Source organism: Lathamus discolor, chromosome 4 (genome assembly GCF_037157495.1).
Source record: "Lathamus discolor isolate bLatDis1 chromosome 4, bLatDis1.hap1, whole genome shotgun sequence".
In the NCBI taxonomy this organism is placed as follows: domain Eukaryota; kingdom Metazoa; phylum Chordata; class Aves; order Psittaciformes; family Psittacidae; genus Lathamus; species Lathamus discolor.
This window is the reverse complement of record NC_088887.1, coordinates 42,471,956-42,488,082: the sequence shown is the minus strand read 5'-3', so window position 1 is coordinate 42,488,082 and position 16,127 is coordinate 42,471,956. Positions and strand designations below refer to the sequence as shown.

Here is a 16,127-nt window from a genome sequence, read left to right as displayed (position 1 = left end):
CTTATACTTTCTACACAGACTCTACATTACAGATTTCTCATCCATTGGGAAAAAAAGTCTGATTTGCTGGAAAATTACATTTTCAGCCAAAGAAAATTTTCAGGCAAGTCACTTGCTTTCCAGGGATTTAGATACCTGCTGATACCAAGTGGGATTTACAAAAGCACAGGAATTAAAAAAATGGGATTCTTATCAAGTCATGAGTTTTTGAGAACTGGCATGACACTTGGGCTGCTAAGTAGCTATGCCATTTTTGAAAACCAGAATAAGGCTCCTAAATAACTAATGATATATTATAGTGAAGTATTGTACAGTAGCACTTAGTTAGCTCAAATGCTAGGAGCAGCACAGATTTTTTAGGAGGGCACTCTTCCCTTGCTCACCGGCACAGATTATTGAATTTCTGAAATAAAGTATTTTAGCTTAGACACAATAGTGCCTAATACATTCTTTCTATGGGTCTCATACAACTCTGGATGACACTGAGTAGTGCCTTGTAAACAGACTCCAAGATAGATTAGGAAATTCTAACATAGATAGCTAGCCCTTCAGTTGAAATTTGAGTTTGTATTAATTTCTGATCTCTTAATTTCAGCCTTGATTCAAACCAAAATATTGTGAAATATAAACTGCTCGTACCACAAGAGCCAATATAAGAAATGTAGGCAGACAAAGAGTAATATTAAAGAGACCTTACTCTAAATGTTGTATTCAATGCCAGAAACCACAAAACAGTGTGCCATGGGGTTTGTTTCTTTTGGGTTTTTTCTTTGTTTTTTTTTTTTTGGGGGGGGGGGCAAGAAAAGTAGATATTTCTACTGAAAATTTCAGTATTAGAAAATTCCTTAGTAACAATTTCTTTTCTGTGTAAACAATATATATACACCATTATGGATTCCTCGTTGCATTCAGAAGAAATAGCAAGTTTGGTGAAAACTAAGCAAAAGCTTTCCAGTTCCTCTAGCTGAAGGTATTTGATGATGAAGAGACCTGAGTAATAGCAACCATGAGAGTTATTGTGAATTTATGATGGTAGATATTCTGAAGAGAAATAGGATGTCTTAGATTTCTAGCCAAAGAAAGCATATCATTCTGACCAAAGAAAACAATGTACAGATGATTTAGTAGTCATTAATCCCCTTCATTTAAAAAATTAACTTTGTCCAATCACTATTTTCTGTTTCAAATGAAAGTAAGAGAAGATTTCTTTTTAAAACGGTCAACTAAAGCGAGAGAAGTCTGTCATCATTTTCCTATTACAGTATCTGAAAAATAAATAATCTAGTGTGATCTACATTGTTTGGCAGCAATGGTGCTTTTTATTAACTTGTTTGTAATTAATAAAGGGTGTTTTGTGTTGTGTTTTATTTGTTTGTTGTGTTTTTCTGTTTGCTTGGGTATTTTTTAATATATAATAGTATTATTTTCAACATGATTTTCTGGTTTAAGAGCTTGCTTTAGTGATATTGTAGTATATAAATATACACACATTTTTTGCAACTACTTTTTTTTTTTAACGTATTATTAAATAATGGTTGTGTAAGCACCAGCTTTGATAACATTTCTGCAGACCAAATATTTATGATGTCCAATCTCTGTTTGTTGCTAAGTTAAGGGTATGATGTGTGGTAATATAACATCTGCCGTACTAGGTTTGTATAGGGAGCTTTAGTTAAATCATGGTACATCAAATGGACAGTAAGTGCCAGATATAATTGTTCTCAGGCATGCTCCCCTCCCTCCTCTTACATGGACTGCATAACTTTAATGTCCTGTGGTAGACCTTGGCTTCCTACCATGTTACAAACCAGGAAATCTGTGGAAACTAAACCTTCAGGCTTCTGGCAAGTTTTGTGTGGAGATAATGGAAACCCAAAGTCCCCTGTGCCAAGGTTCATGCTGTTATGGGAGGGTCTGTACACACAGTATAGAACCAGGCAGAACATCTTTATGATACACTGTGGAGTTGTACAGTGCAATTTGCATGGCACATCCCCTAAATCCAGCCCTATCCCATTTGCTGCATAGACACTAACCCTTCAGGACACCCTGTGAATTCTCCAGACTTTCTAAATCTGATTGTAAGAACAAATATTTGCTAAAAATAAAAAAGAAGGTGGAGACCTGCTAGAAATTTTCTGGTCAAATCCCCCTGCTTAGAGCAGGAGATTTGACCTTCAGCAAGGGTAGGTTGCTGAGGGTCATATCTAGTTGGGTTTGGAACATATACAAGAATGGAGACTCAACATCTCTGGGCAGCTATCGTGGTTTAAACCAATCCACACAGCTCATCCATTCATCCCCCCCCTCCTTCCTTCCCTCCCTCTACTCCCAGAGGGACGGAGAGGAGAATCGAAAAGAATGCAACTCCCATTGTTTGAGATAAGAACAGTTTAGTAACTAAGGTATAACACAAACCACTACTGCTGCCACCAATAATAATAATGCTAAAGGAAATAACAAGAGGAAAGAATACAACACCTCACCACCAGCCGACTGATAACTCGCCCCACTCCCCCCAGCTGGGCACCCACCGATCCCTCGTCCAACTCTGCAGTCCTTAGCCCTTCCAGGTAACTCCCCGTTACATCCTGGGCATGACGTGCTGTGGTATGGAATACCTCTTTGGATAGTTTAGGTCAGGTGTCCTGTCTCTGCTTCCTCCCAGCTTCCCCTCCTCCCTGGCAGAGCATGAGGCTCAGAAAGTCCTTGGCCAGACTAAAACATTTGAGCAGCAACTGAAAACGTCAGCCTTATCAGCACTGTTCCCAGGCCAAAAAATTAAAACATAGCACTGCATTAGCTACTAAGGAGAAAAATGACTGCTACTGCTGAACCCAGGACAGCAGCCTCTTCCTATATGTGAACACCTTCATAGTGAATATTTTTTTCCTTATGTTTAAATGGAATTTCCTGTATTTCAGTTTGTGCTATTGCCTTTTCCCTGTCCTTTAGCACTGCTGAGAGAAGTCTGTTTCTATTGTCTTTACTTCCCCCATAAAGTTTTTTACATATGGACAAGATCCCCCTGTACCTTCTTATCTCCATGATGAGCAGTCCCAGCTGTCTCAGCATCTCCTTGTATGAAATGCTGCAATCCCTTAATCATCATTTTGGTCCTTTACTGTCCTTATTCCAGTATGTCTACATCTCTTTCATGTTGGAGAGCCCAGTACTAGACTCAGCAGTCCAAATGTATTTCATTACAGCTGAGTACAGGAGAAGGATCATGTCCTTCAACCTGCTGGCCATGCTCTGCCTAATGCAGCCCAGGGTGCTATTGGTCTTCACTGATGCAAGAGCACATTGCCAACTCATGTCTAACTTGTTCTTTACCATCCCAAGGTCCTTCTCTGCTAATCTGATTAGTTGACTCCCAGCCTGTGCTGGAGTGTGGGGTTATTCCTCCAGAGGTTCAGTATTTGGCATTTCCAATTGTTGAACTTCCTGAGGCTCCTGTCAGACCATTTCTCCAGCCTGTCAAATTCCCTCTGAGTGGGATCATACCCATCTGGTTTATCAGTCATTTTTCCCAGTTTTGTGTTTCATCATCCAGGTCACTAATGAGAAAGTTAAACAGCATTGGCCCCAGCACTGTTCCTTGGCATACACTGCTAGTACAGACCTGCAGCTGGACTTAGTGCTGCTGTTTGCAGCTGAGTCCAGCAGTTCAGCCAGTTTTTAACCCATACTTAGTCCATAGTTAGTTTGTCACTGAGGATGTTTTGTGAGACACTGTCAGTTCTTGAAAAAGTCTAGATGGACAACATCAGCTACTGTCCTCACATGCACTGACCCAGTCAGCTCATCACTGAAGGCTACTAGGTTGATTAAGCACATTTTCTCCTTCATAAATCCATGCTGACTATTTCTAACCAATTTCTTCTCTTTCATGTGTTTTCAAATGTTTCCAGGACTATTTGTTCCATCACCTTCATGGGGGTCAGGATGAGGCTGGCCAGTCTATGTCCCCAAGATTCTCCTTCTTGACTTTCTTGAAGATGAGAGTGACATTTGCTATGTTATAGCCCAAAGTGTCTCAGCTTAAAAGCAAATAAGCACAGTTGTATGGAACAGATAAAAAATAGCTGCCTGACAGAGCAGGAAATGTAACGTGCACTAAAAGAGAAGTACAGAAAGAAAGGGAAAAAAAATAGAAAAAGCAACAAAAGATTTCATATTGTTCACAAAAGAGGAAATTATAAATTTTTCTTGCTTTTTCAGGTTGCAAGAACTTACGGTATGTCCAAATAGCAGAGCTAAGACAGATTCAGAAAACTAAATCACTGAAATGATGCAAAGAACAAATGAAAGAAGTATACAGGTCTAAGACAGAATCAGAACAGAATGAACGAGAGCAGGTTGCCTTTTATATCAGATTATTTTGAAATAAAGCAACAGAATTAAAAGGTTGACTACAAATCCTGGAAGAGGAAACTCTGTGCGATAGGTAAAAACTTTAATTGCAAGGCCTTTAAATGTCAGCTCTTTGGAAGAGTTGAAGTGGTCAGGGTGCATAGGGTCTTATTCCCTTTACTAGGCCTCCTCAGAGGCTGAGAAATCTCATTCTGAAATGTCAGCATTATCAGCAGAAAGATTTAATTATAAAAAAATGAAGCATAGAGTATCTAGAATTTGTGTTCAAAGGTTGTGAGCTACAGTATTTCCAAGAACTATCTGCCCTAAATCTCAAAAAAGGAGAGAATAACAAAAAAAAAAAAAAGGCATAAAGTGATCCACATATATTATTATTAAGTTTCTAAAATTCTAAAATTAATTTTCTAAAATTTACAGTAAATTACTTTAAATGAGGGAAAATATGCTTCAGTTCTTTGGGTTTGAAATCTAAACCTGAGACAGGTATACAAACAATAGGCAAAAATGAAAATTAATTAATTTCAAGGGAAAACTTTAATGATTGTGACAAGGTTGAGGAAAAGAAATAATAGTGGATGCTAAAATTCAACTGGCAATCATAAAATTGAAGCTGAATGAGAAAATGTAGTTATTTCTAATTAATTGGACAATAAAATTTCTGGGAGTCATGCAGTAAGGATAATAAAGTAATTTTTAAGAAAACGTGTTTGGTCTTGTCACAGAGAACACAACCTTATGATACTTTACCCCCTATATTTTCTATATTTTAACCTAGAGAAAAAAAGAAAGAGAATAGACGAAGGGAACAGTATAAGAGAACTTATTATAATATGCAGAGAAATTTTAACAGTGTGTTGCAGAATGGTTCCTTGATGTGAAATGTGTGAGTCTGTCTTTTCTTGTTTGTCAAAACTTCATGATTTATATAACTCTGTTTTGCTGCATGAATATGTAATCTATTTAGGTATTCCAATTGTGAAGAATGCTGCATATGTTTCTATTTGTTTCACAAGCTTTATACAGGATGTATACAACACACCCCTGAAGACTCATAAACAAAGGCATAATATAACACGTAGATATAGGAGCAAGAGAATACTTTTGAGTTTTAAAAGCAAATAAATATGTCTATAAATAGTTATGGATTATGTTCTATATAGATCCCTCCAAAAATCATTAGTATATGATGCCAGACTTAAGAAGTGCTAGGAAACAACCTCCCAGAATTTTTCATTAGTCTTGAATAGAAACAATAGAAGAAACTGCAGCATATGAAGTTTAACTGAGGTGAAGTGGATTTGCTTAATCATGGTTTCACCCGTTGGTAAAGACAAGGATGTTTTAGGGAAAGCTCTGTGTAGGTAAAACTGGAGAATAAGCCAAACTCAAACCAATAGCATAGTGCGTGAATACAAGAACGTGACAATTGTAGTGGCCTTCTCTGTCCTCAGTTTATTTTGACTTCTAGTTGCTGTCATAACAAAGGCAGAAGGAACAGTTAGAGACCACGCAAAATACCAGATCCTATAGACGTGTTTTATAAGAGTGACCTGTTACATGTGAGCAGCAGCTGGTCTGGGCGTCCTCCTCCAGAAGTATAGAAATGGTTATGCAAAGCACCCACTTTTGGTACTCTGGAAGGATGGTTATTTTGACCTAGAGGACTCATATGAGCCAGTAATATAAACATTAAAAAACAGGCAAAATTTCTAAATGTTGATGAGCTTCTCCATTAAGATGAAACATCAGAAAATCTCCTGGAGGAAGTGTTCCCAGATGCCTGGTTTCATTGTTTCATTCTTTTGATAAGAACTTCTATTTTAATTAAAAGCACGGATAATATATCATGCTTGTTTATAGCAACAACAACGGCAACCATCTTGTTCATCATTTATCAGGTTTTCTTCAGACGATCTGATGCTTCCTAATGGACAGTCAAATTTAATAGACCATACAGACAGGCTAGGCTTTAGCATGGCATCATTTTCATAGAACTACATAGAAAATCTCATATCCATTTTCTTGCTTTAGGGATTAGGTTCATGCAGAAACAGTGGTGTAATGCAGAGAAATATTATGCAAGAGAGGAAAAAATATTTTAGGTATTTTAGAACCTTTAATTATTTTTTTGTCTTTGTGTGTTTAGGGTCTCTTTTTTTTTGGGGGGGGGGGGGATAGGGAGGAGGAATTAAAAGTCTTCTAGGATTAAAATCTTTATTCCTTTCTTTCCTCTTTGTAAGTTCAAAATATAGCTTTTAAACCTGCCATACAAAGAGACCAATAGTGTCAAAATATTAGGCTAATATTTCACTGAATAGGTTTAACTACGTATACTCTTTGGTCCTTTTGTGTTTCAAGAATGCATTAGCATCTGTGATAACAGCATTCTAATTATTTGTACTTTCTCCTTGGAGACCACTGGGAAATGTCACTCTGTGTTTAAGAAAACTAACAATTAAAAAAAAAAAAAAAAAGCAAATATACATCTTCTCTGAAGTCATAGGGGTAGCATAAGTGTCACATCAGATTCAGTTATGGCCGCATGCAAAGAGTTGTGACCAACGGCTCAGTGTTCAGCTGGAGACCAGTAGTGAGTGGTGTCCCTCTGGGATCGGTGTCGGGTCCGGTGTTGTTCAGCATCTTTGTTGGCAACATGGACAGTCTGATTGAGTGCACCCTTAGCAAGCTTGCCGCTGACACCAAGCTGTGTGGTTCGGTTGATAACGTTGGAGGGAAGGAATGCCATCCAGAGGGACCTTGACATGCTTTTGAGGTGGGCAGATGCCAAACTTATGAAGTTTAACCATGCCAAGTGCAAGGTCCTACACATGGATCGAAGCAATCCCAGGCACACGTACAGGTTGGGCAGAGAAGAGATTCAGAGCAGCCCTACGGAGAAGGATTTGGGGGTGTTGGTCAATGAGAAAATGAACACGAACCAGCAGTGTACGCTTGCAGCCCAGAAAGCCAACCAACTGGGCCGCATCAAAAGGAGCGTGACCAGCAGGTCGAAGGAGGTGATCCTGCCCCTCTCCTCTACTCTTGTGAGACCTCACTTGGAGTTTTGTGTACAATTCTGGTGTCCTCAACATAAAAAGGACATGGAACTGTTGGAACAAGTGCAGAGGAGGGCCATGAGGATGATCAGGGGACTGGAGCACCTCCCGTATGAAGACAGGCTGAGGAAGCTGGGGCTGTTCAGCCTGGAGAAGAGAAGGCTGCATGGAGACCTCATGGCAGCCTTCCAGGTATCTGCAAGGAGTCTATGAGGATGTTAGGGAGGCACTCTTTATTAGGGACTGTAGTGATAAGACAAAAGGATAACGGGTTAAAACTTAAACAGGTGATGTTTGGATTAGATATAAGGAGGAAATTCTTTACTGTAAGGGTGGTAAGGCACTGGAATGGGTTGCCAAGGAAATTGTGAATGCTCCATCCCTGTCGGTGTTCAAGGCCAGGCTGGACAGAGCCTTAGATGACATGGTTTAGTGCGAGGTGTCCCTGCCCACCTCGGGGGGGTTGGAACTTGATGATCTTAAGGTCCTTTCCCACCCCAACTATTCTATGATTCTATAATTAGAGATGAACAGATAATGTAAAACCTCAACATCTGGCTTCATTTGCTGTTCTCCCATATTCAAACTGTCGTTAAGCACAAGTGACCTGCAAGTTTAAAACATCCTAAATAGGCTTCTTGGAAGTATTCTTCCTGTCTTCTAAGATTTCATTTTAGCAATGTCACTTCTCAGTATGCATCACGGTAGCTTTTGCATAATAATGGCCTCTTTGGTTGCTGCCATTTTATGTGCTTCTGCCCTTTCTTGCAGAAACTGCTAATATTGTCTTTAATGCATTACATAGTTCTTTTAGGAAAATTTTCTGATGTAAAAAATTTGAGGATTTAAACTTCAGTTTTGGAAAAACATCAGAAGAAAGGATTAGGTATGAGAAATAAGGACTGTATTCATTTTTATGTCCAGAGGAAGAGGTTTGGGGTGTTTTAAATGTGCAATAAGACAATGAGAAAGTGTTGTGGTTTAAGCCCAGCTGCCACGCAGCCTGCTTGCTCACTATCCCCCTTCCTCCTCCCCTGCTCCCGGAGGGATGGGGAGGGGAATCGAAAGAATGCAACTCTCACAGGTTGAGATAAGAACAGTCCAGTAACTAAGGTATAACACAAACCACTACTGCTACCACCAATAATAATGATAAGGGAAATAACAGGGGAAGAGAATACAACCGCTCACCACCCACCGACTGATACTCAGCCCGACTGAGCAGTGATCTAGCCCTTCTGGGTAACTGCCCACAGTTTTACATCCTGGGCATGACGTGCTGTCATATGAAATACCCCTTTGGCTAGTTTGGGTCAGGTGTCCTGTCTCTGCTTCCTCCCGGCTTCCCCTCCTCCCTGGCAGAGCATGAGACTCAGGAAGTCCTTGGTCAGAGTGAACATGACTTAGCAACAACTAAAAACTTCGGTGTTATCAGCGCTGTTCCCAGGCAGAAAGTCAAAACCACAGCACTGCACCAGCTACTAAGAAGGAGAAAAATAACTGCTACTGCTGAACCCAGGACAGAAAGACATAAACTGAAAAAAGAGACAGATTTTTTGTCTTTCTCAATGCAAGATTTATGTGAACATTTCAGAAGAGCTGATCTTTAATCAGTCAAAGTAATAACTAAGTCACATTAGGTTACTCATTTATGGTCACATGCCTATGGCTTCACACATGTAACTTCAGTATCTGTATATGTATCTGCCCTCAGTTTTAACTGCTTGATTCACTGTATAACCAGCCTTGTTTACACAGTGAGACAGAACAGTTTTACAAGGCTACTGTGTGTTTCATGGCATACATGTTTTTAAATGATGTCCTTGTGAATGAAAACTAATCTAATTGTAGCTGAGAAATGAGATTTAAGGTTGTTAGGGGTATCAAGAAGTTATAAATTCCCTTTTTATGGAAGTCCTTGCCATATATTTTTTTTAAAAAGGCAATGATTTCTCTAGTGATATATCTGAATGCGTAGAGCTATACATATGTTAGGAGAAATAAGGAAAAAACCAACATCCTTGTATTGCATTACCTAAGTTTTGCGCTACTCACAATTGCTCTAAGGAACCTGAGAGTTCTCCAAATTAGTATTCATCTGGACAGTAACTGTGTATACCAATGTTTCAAGGCTGCAGGTTCAGGCTGCGCATAATTAATTTTATTGCAGCCTACAGTACACTACTGTTACTGCATTATTTCTTTTACAGACATGACTATTGGAAAAAAAAAGAAAAAGAAAAGAACCAACAGCATACACAACTGTTTTCCAAGGTATAGCACTTATCAACTGAATTGCTATAGTTTTTCCTCCTATTCTTATAATTACCTGTGATTCCTAAATATTGCCATCTACAGCAGCTTTTCATAAATGATGGCTTTCTAATGACAGTGCTTTATTTCAAGAGCCCCATCATGATACGGACCCTATCATAGCAGTATAAAAATCAAATCTATTGTTTTAATCTCATTTCAAATCTTCTCTATTGCTGCTGGTATGAGGTTATCAAGCTTGACAATACTTGGTTAAATGTTGAGATGTAGTAGTTAAAGGGGTGAGCACACCACATGCACTTAATAGCCAGACACCATCCAACTCTGAGAGCATGAGGAGTGCCAGGCACCATGCTCAGAAGTGCCTGAAGGTTCAGCTTTTAGTCAGTCAGACCTAATATCCCTTCTCTGACAGAGGTGTCTTGTCCCCAGAGTCGTTTGACTGTGGCAAAATTAGCAGAATGAAGTGAGCACAAAAAGAAATCCAGGCACAGAAAATCAGCAGGGAAGTTAATAGTAATGAGGAATTCCTTAGTTTCTAGAGGCAAGTTGAGGTGGGGGATCTTTTTGAACTGTGGGGTGAAATCAGAGAAACAGTGTGGACTTCAAGAAGAGAACTCCATCCCTCTGGCTTTGTTTGGTTTCAAAGTGTATGAATATTTTGCCTTAGCATAGCAATGAATTCCTTGCCTGATTTAATTCTGTGCCTTAGTTGCAATGCGTTACAGGGCTATGTCAGTCATTTTTTCTAAAAATGGTCTAAATTCATAAACATAAGAGGTTTAATCTCATATTTTCTCAAATCTAAGAAGGATCGGAAGGGTTTTCATCCTCAGAAAGGAAGTTTTACTTCAATAAAAAAGTTGAACAAGAAATACTCTAAAATATAGAAAACTCAGACTGGCCAGGGAAGGCAGCCATTCCTGTGATTTATATTTTTTTTTCCCTGCAGGAAGTGTCCACCCAATAAACTGGCTTTCTGAGTTGCAGACAACTCCACAGCCCTTCCTGCCTCTAAGAAACTGAAACTAACTGTAATCATTACAATTTGCAAGGAAGAATCTGAGAGCACTTTGTAAAACAGACATAAACATAGCACTTTGAAATTATTTTTTTTCTATTATAAAGCTTGTGGGGTTTGAGGCAGTTGTATTTTTTGATATCCAGATTTGTGATTCTTTTTATGTACAGTTTGAATTAAGCTTTTCTTCATTAGCTCTGTTAAATCGTAACAGGTGGGTGGTCTCTTCAAATAACAGAATTTTGCATAGGGAAATGTATATATTGTGTGACCATAAGCTTCTAAACTTAAAATGGCAGCTTAGAAAGAGCAGTATGGAAGTAGGCAGCTGATGTAAAAATATTATCTTCTGGCTAGTTACCAGGAGGGTGACGGATTGTGATGGCTCTCACTTTCATTACCACAAGACAAATTGTTCAATATGTTTTAAATGTAAAACCAATCTGATAGACTTTGAATATGAATTTAGGCACTTACTCTTTGAGCAGGATCAATATATCTGCAAGTGGATAGTATCTCTGGAGTTAAATATTAATTTTTAATAAAGCTTCAGAATTGGTTACTTATGATTTTTTTTTAACTTTAGCTTGTTTCTAATCAAAATCAAGTTTGACATATCTGTGACACATTCATCACTGGTGGTTCAGAAATCAAATATAAGATTGGCCATAAACTTGATTTATGATCCAATAATCCAGCATCTTTGTTTGTTTGTTTGTTGATTATTTTTTTTTCTTTTTAATGAATCTGAGCTGTCAAACCTCATTTTTTTGAGATGAACATACCAGTTTTCTTAAGTGGGAAAGAAAGGGAAAAAAACCACCCTAAACTATCAACAGGGAAAGAAAAAAAAAGTGGGGAGGGGGAGAGAGAGAGGGAGGGAGAAGTACACCCATGCATCAGTAGGCGGTAAGGTCCAGGAACTAAGATTCTTGCTGACGGGTGAGAACTCCCTTATGCAAGAATAAGAATCTGAATACTCTGTTCCGACTGTAGGACAACCGTGTTGATAACTACTGCCTGGTGGGTAGAGGACCCTCTCTTTGTGTTTTTTAAACACATTCAAAAGAATCCTGGTTCTTTGTATACAGTACAGAACAGGAAGTGCTTTGAAATCATGAATATTTTTGTAGGACATGGAAATTATTGCCTTCCAGCATCTATTCATGAAAAAGAAAAAAGTTGTTTAACTTTTTAAGAGACCAGATGTAGTTGTGAGTTTTGTAATTTTTGTTTGATTCTTGCTGTTTAGGAAAAGTTTAGGAAGCAAGGATGAATGTCTGGGTTTGCTGTTTCATTTAGTAGATAACTGTGCCTCAATAGACCCATCTGAAAATTATATTAATTTTGAATAGCCTGGAGATATTTCCACCTCTGCCTCAGTCCATATGGATTAGTTGCAATGAAAACCTACATATATTTGCAGGTTGATAAATAGATGAAATAACAGACACTAAAGGTGTTGATTGACTGAGGGCACATTTCAGATCACCTTTGAAAATCTGAGATTGTAATTATACCAAGTTACAGAAATTATTTTCCTTGCCTGTATTACTCCCATTCACAATATTTCCCTACAGCCTAAACCTCTGCAATGCAGAATACCCAGGGTATTTTTTTTTTTTTTTTTCCCATTTTCCAGCAAGTTGGCCCTGGAAGATGTGATTGCTTGTAGTACAGACATACTCACAGCAGTGTTAGGTTGGCAGGCATCAGTAGGGAATGCAACACGGAAATACTGATATTTGCCTCAATATAAAGAGCTTAGAGTTGCACTGCCTTATTAAGCATTAATTCTTCCTGGTCACAGATATTGGTGACTATCACGTCAGTCTTTTCTTAACTGAGAAAAATACTGTTTTCTAATCTACTTATTTGTTGCATTGAGATTAACTCCACCAGTTACTGTATCTTTACTTAGAATGAGAAAACTTTGTTTGCTGGAAGAGTTTCAAAACAGATTTAGAACAACAGTGACTCAGAAGACATTATCTGATGAATGGTATATGACTTGAAAATGACAGAACTGCAAAACTAAATTTAAATTCATAGTGGATGATGGTTAAAAAATTGCAATGTGCTGATAAATTATGAGCCTTTACAGAGGAGTAAAGAAATGGAAATAACTAAATTTTCAGCTTAAGAAAACATGTATTTTGAATTCGTCTCCTATCCATGTTATCTCCCCCCTACCAAAAAAAAAAAAAAAAAAAAAGAAGGAGCTAAAAATAATTCAAATCAGAGAACAGTGTAATGAAAAGTCTTTCACAGCTTTGGCTCTCTCCAGAGTCTATAGTCTAGAATTATTTCCTAGAAGAGTATAAGAAAGTAGAACCTGTTGTTGGAAAAATCAGTGGAAGGAAAGTCTGTGGACCAAATCCTGTTCTTTTCCTATCCTTGAAGAAATATTTTGATTCAGTCCTAGATCTGATAGGGTCAACATCCCAGACACCAATTGGGTGGGTTTGTGCTCTGGTCAGATAAAGACAAACCTTTGTAATGCAGAAACATATGAGTAGATAATGGATCCATTCCGTCATTGTTGCAATGTTGAAATTTGTATTGTAGATTTTAAAAAGCATCATACCTTAATCAAAGAGAAGGGGAAACAGTAAAGGGAATGCATAAACCTCTCCTGCAATTCAACTGACAGAAGATGAGTGTGTTTAGTAGATTAAACCCATACACATGTGGATGTATGTGTCAGTAAGAAAGGGAACAGTGATTTTGACAAGTTGGAGGGAAGAAATATTATAGAGTTATATCAAAATGTCAAATGTACTTTAAATCTCTGACAGCCCATCATCTGTGTTAAAGGCTGAAGTATGAATTAATGTTGAAAAGCAAAATATCAAAGTGTTTCAGGTGGCTACAAAAGCTGGAGCTTTCCCCTGAAAAATTACTATCAATTTTAAAGAAAAAAATAAACGAATGTGGTTTTTTTTTGTTTTGCATAAACGAATGTGGTTTTTTTTTGTTTTGCATGCACTTATCTGTCAGAGATCAGTAAGGATTATACTTGCTATCAACAACAAATATAGTAATAATCAATATCACTTCTGTGAATAAAGTGTGAAGATGTTAAATAAATCTAGTGGAATAATTACACTATTTAGATGCATGTGTGCACACACTTCAACAACCTTCAAAAGGATTTTGACCACTACAAAACTCTTCCTATTCCAAAATTTGCATAAGTCTCCTAGTATTATTTCAGGGTAGATCAAAAAGGAGGAGGAAAATAATCTTATTGGAAAGTAATCTTACTAATCTTGACATTATTTCACTGTATCCATCCCTTGGATTTTGAAAACTGAGCCTTTTTCTAGTACTCTACTGTCAAATGTTTCAGTGATGGCAATATCTTTTTAAACACAATTTTAATCAAAATTTCAAAATTGTTTTACAGTAACTTAGATCATATTATTTCTCTTTTAATAACTACATTTGATAGAAAGGTAATTAAATATTGTAACAATGAAATGCTGGATAATATTTATGAAAATACAAAATTATATCAATGCATGTTTTTTGTGAGGGTATAAAGAGATGAGTTTTATTAATGGAAGTGAATTCAATATCTTAGGATGTGAAAGATTCTAAATATCAGTGCTATATTTACTCTCTAAGCAGAAATATTTACAGCTACTGAACACGTGAGCATTATTTAAACAAAAGAAAAACTGAAGCATTTCTGAAACAATAGGTATAAAATCAAGTCTTATGCTACCCAATAATAATCGGAAAACTATATATGTGAATGTCTTTCTTTTCTAGCACCACTAACAGATAAACCACCGAAGCTTTTGCATCCCTTGGAGAGTAAGCTAACAGTTCAGGAGACCCAGTTAGGTAAGTAGCAAACACATAATTTATATTCAGATTTTATGAAGGTATTTGATGTGTTAATGTATGAAGTCAATGTGATGGTATGTTGACAATAATTTCATGGAAAAGGCTTTAAAAATTGTTTCTGTGGAGAGATGTGTCATATACCATCTAAAAGATTGTTGTTAAAAAAAAATTTGTAGCAATTGATACTGAATATTAAACTCTTTAATGTTTCAGATATTGGAATATTAACCCAGATGCTGTTTTTTACCTTTGCTGAAAGTCTACAGTTATGTTTACCTGAGCTTTTCTTTCCAAACTTCCCCTTTTCTATATATATACAGATATAGTGGTGTAAATTCTGCTTCAAAGACTTCTTTGCTTGGCAATTATTTGAAGAATTTCAAAGATGTTTTGTAATTGTAAATGTTGTACTGGTATAAAACCATCCAGAAAACAGTGAGAAGTTAATATAATAGCACCTGATTATTCTGAATGTATGAATATATATATGTAAAGATAAATGGAGAGAAATTGATGCATGAAGAAAACATTTTGCTTATTGTTTTCTAGCCTAATGGATGGTGGGTATATTTTTCACTTTGGTCTCCTACTGCTGTACAGGTAATTAAGGCTCCGAAGCTAAGTGCATGAGTTGCTACAGTTTGCAGGATTTGACAGTCCATCCCATTTGCAGATGGACACAGAGGGCAACTTGTAAGAAACAAATAGTCCTCGGTAGGCTATACTGGAATTACTGTTTGGGGTCAGAACAGTAGCCTATTGATAGATCCTCTAGCATGTTAGCTACAGAAACAAATGGAAACAAATCTGGTGGTTTTCTAAATCTCATAGAAAAAAAAAAAAAAAAAGAATAGCAAGCAAAACTCAGTACATTCTGCAGCACCAGAAAAAGCAGAAGTCTTGCAAATTGATTGTGACAGTCATTGGCAGAACATGTTGTGGTCCTTGCCAGCATATGGCTAATAGTGGACAGAGAATAATTCATCTTTGTTTTAATATTCATAAAATATTACTTAAAATTATTCATGCTATTCAGGTGATATTCTGAGATACTCATATGTATGTTTTCAGAAAATTATAGAAAAAGGAAGATGTCACATATTTCCCTATAGAGCTACTTTCTTTTGTTCTGAAGATATTGTTTCTGATGTACCAACTCAGAAAACTTCTGTATGACAATCCTAGATGATTTTACCTTTTTGCTTGAACAAGCATAGGGAACAGGAAACAAAGTGATTCCACACATTTTTCTCCTAACTAATGTTGCTTACTGAGATATTTTTGATGAAAAAATCAGAAGGCAGAACCTTTTGGGGCTTTGATGTTGTCTTACTAAATATACTGCATGGGTGAGACTATTTCAATAAAAAGTGTAATTATTCATGGCTGGCTTTTTATCTGTGATTTTTAGAATTAATCACATTTGTTTTCTTGTAGTTTTAAGAAACAAATTAAATAATTTGAGAAGTGCTGCATTTGGAAAAGACACTTTCTAGAAAACTAAATAGCTATTGATGAATATGAAAGAGTTAATTTGAAAATGT

General features: G+C 37.1%; 1 protein-coding gene across 1 annotated transcript in view; it reads left to right on the top strand.

Moving 5' to 3' along the window:
- Window positions 1-16,127, top strand: part of IL1RAPL1 (interleukin 1 receptor accessory protein like 1) — a 737,773-nt gene that overhangs the window by 566,283 nt on the left and 155,363 nt on the right. The window contains exon 6 of the mRNA XM_065675722.1: window positions 14,506-14,580. Coding sequence (XP_065531794.1) covers window positions 14,506-14,580 — 75 coding nt within the window. The remainder of the gene's footprint in view (window positions 1-14,505; window positions 14,581-16,127) is intronic.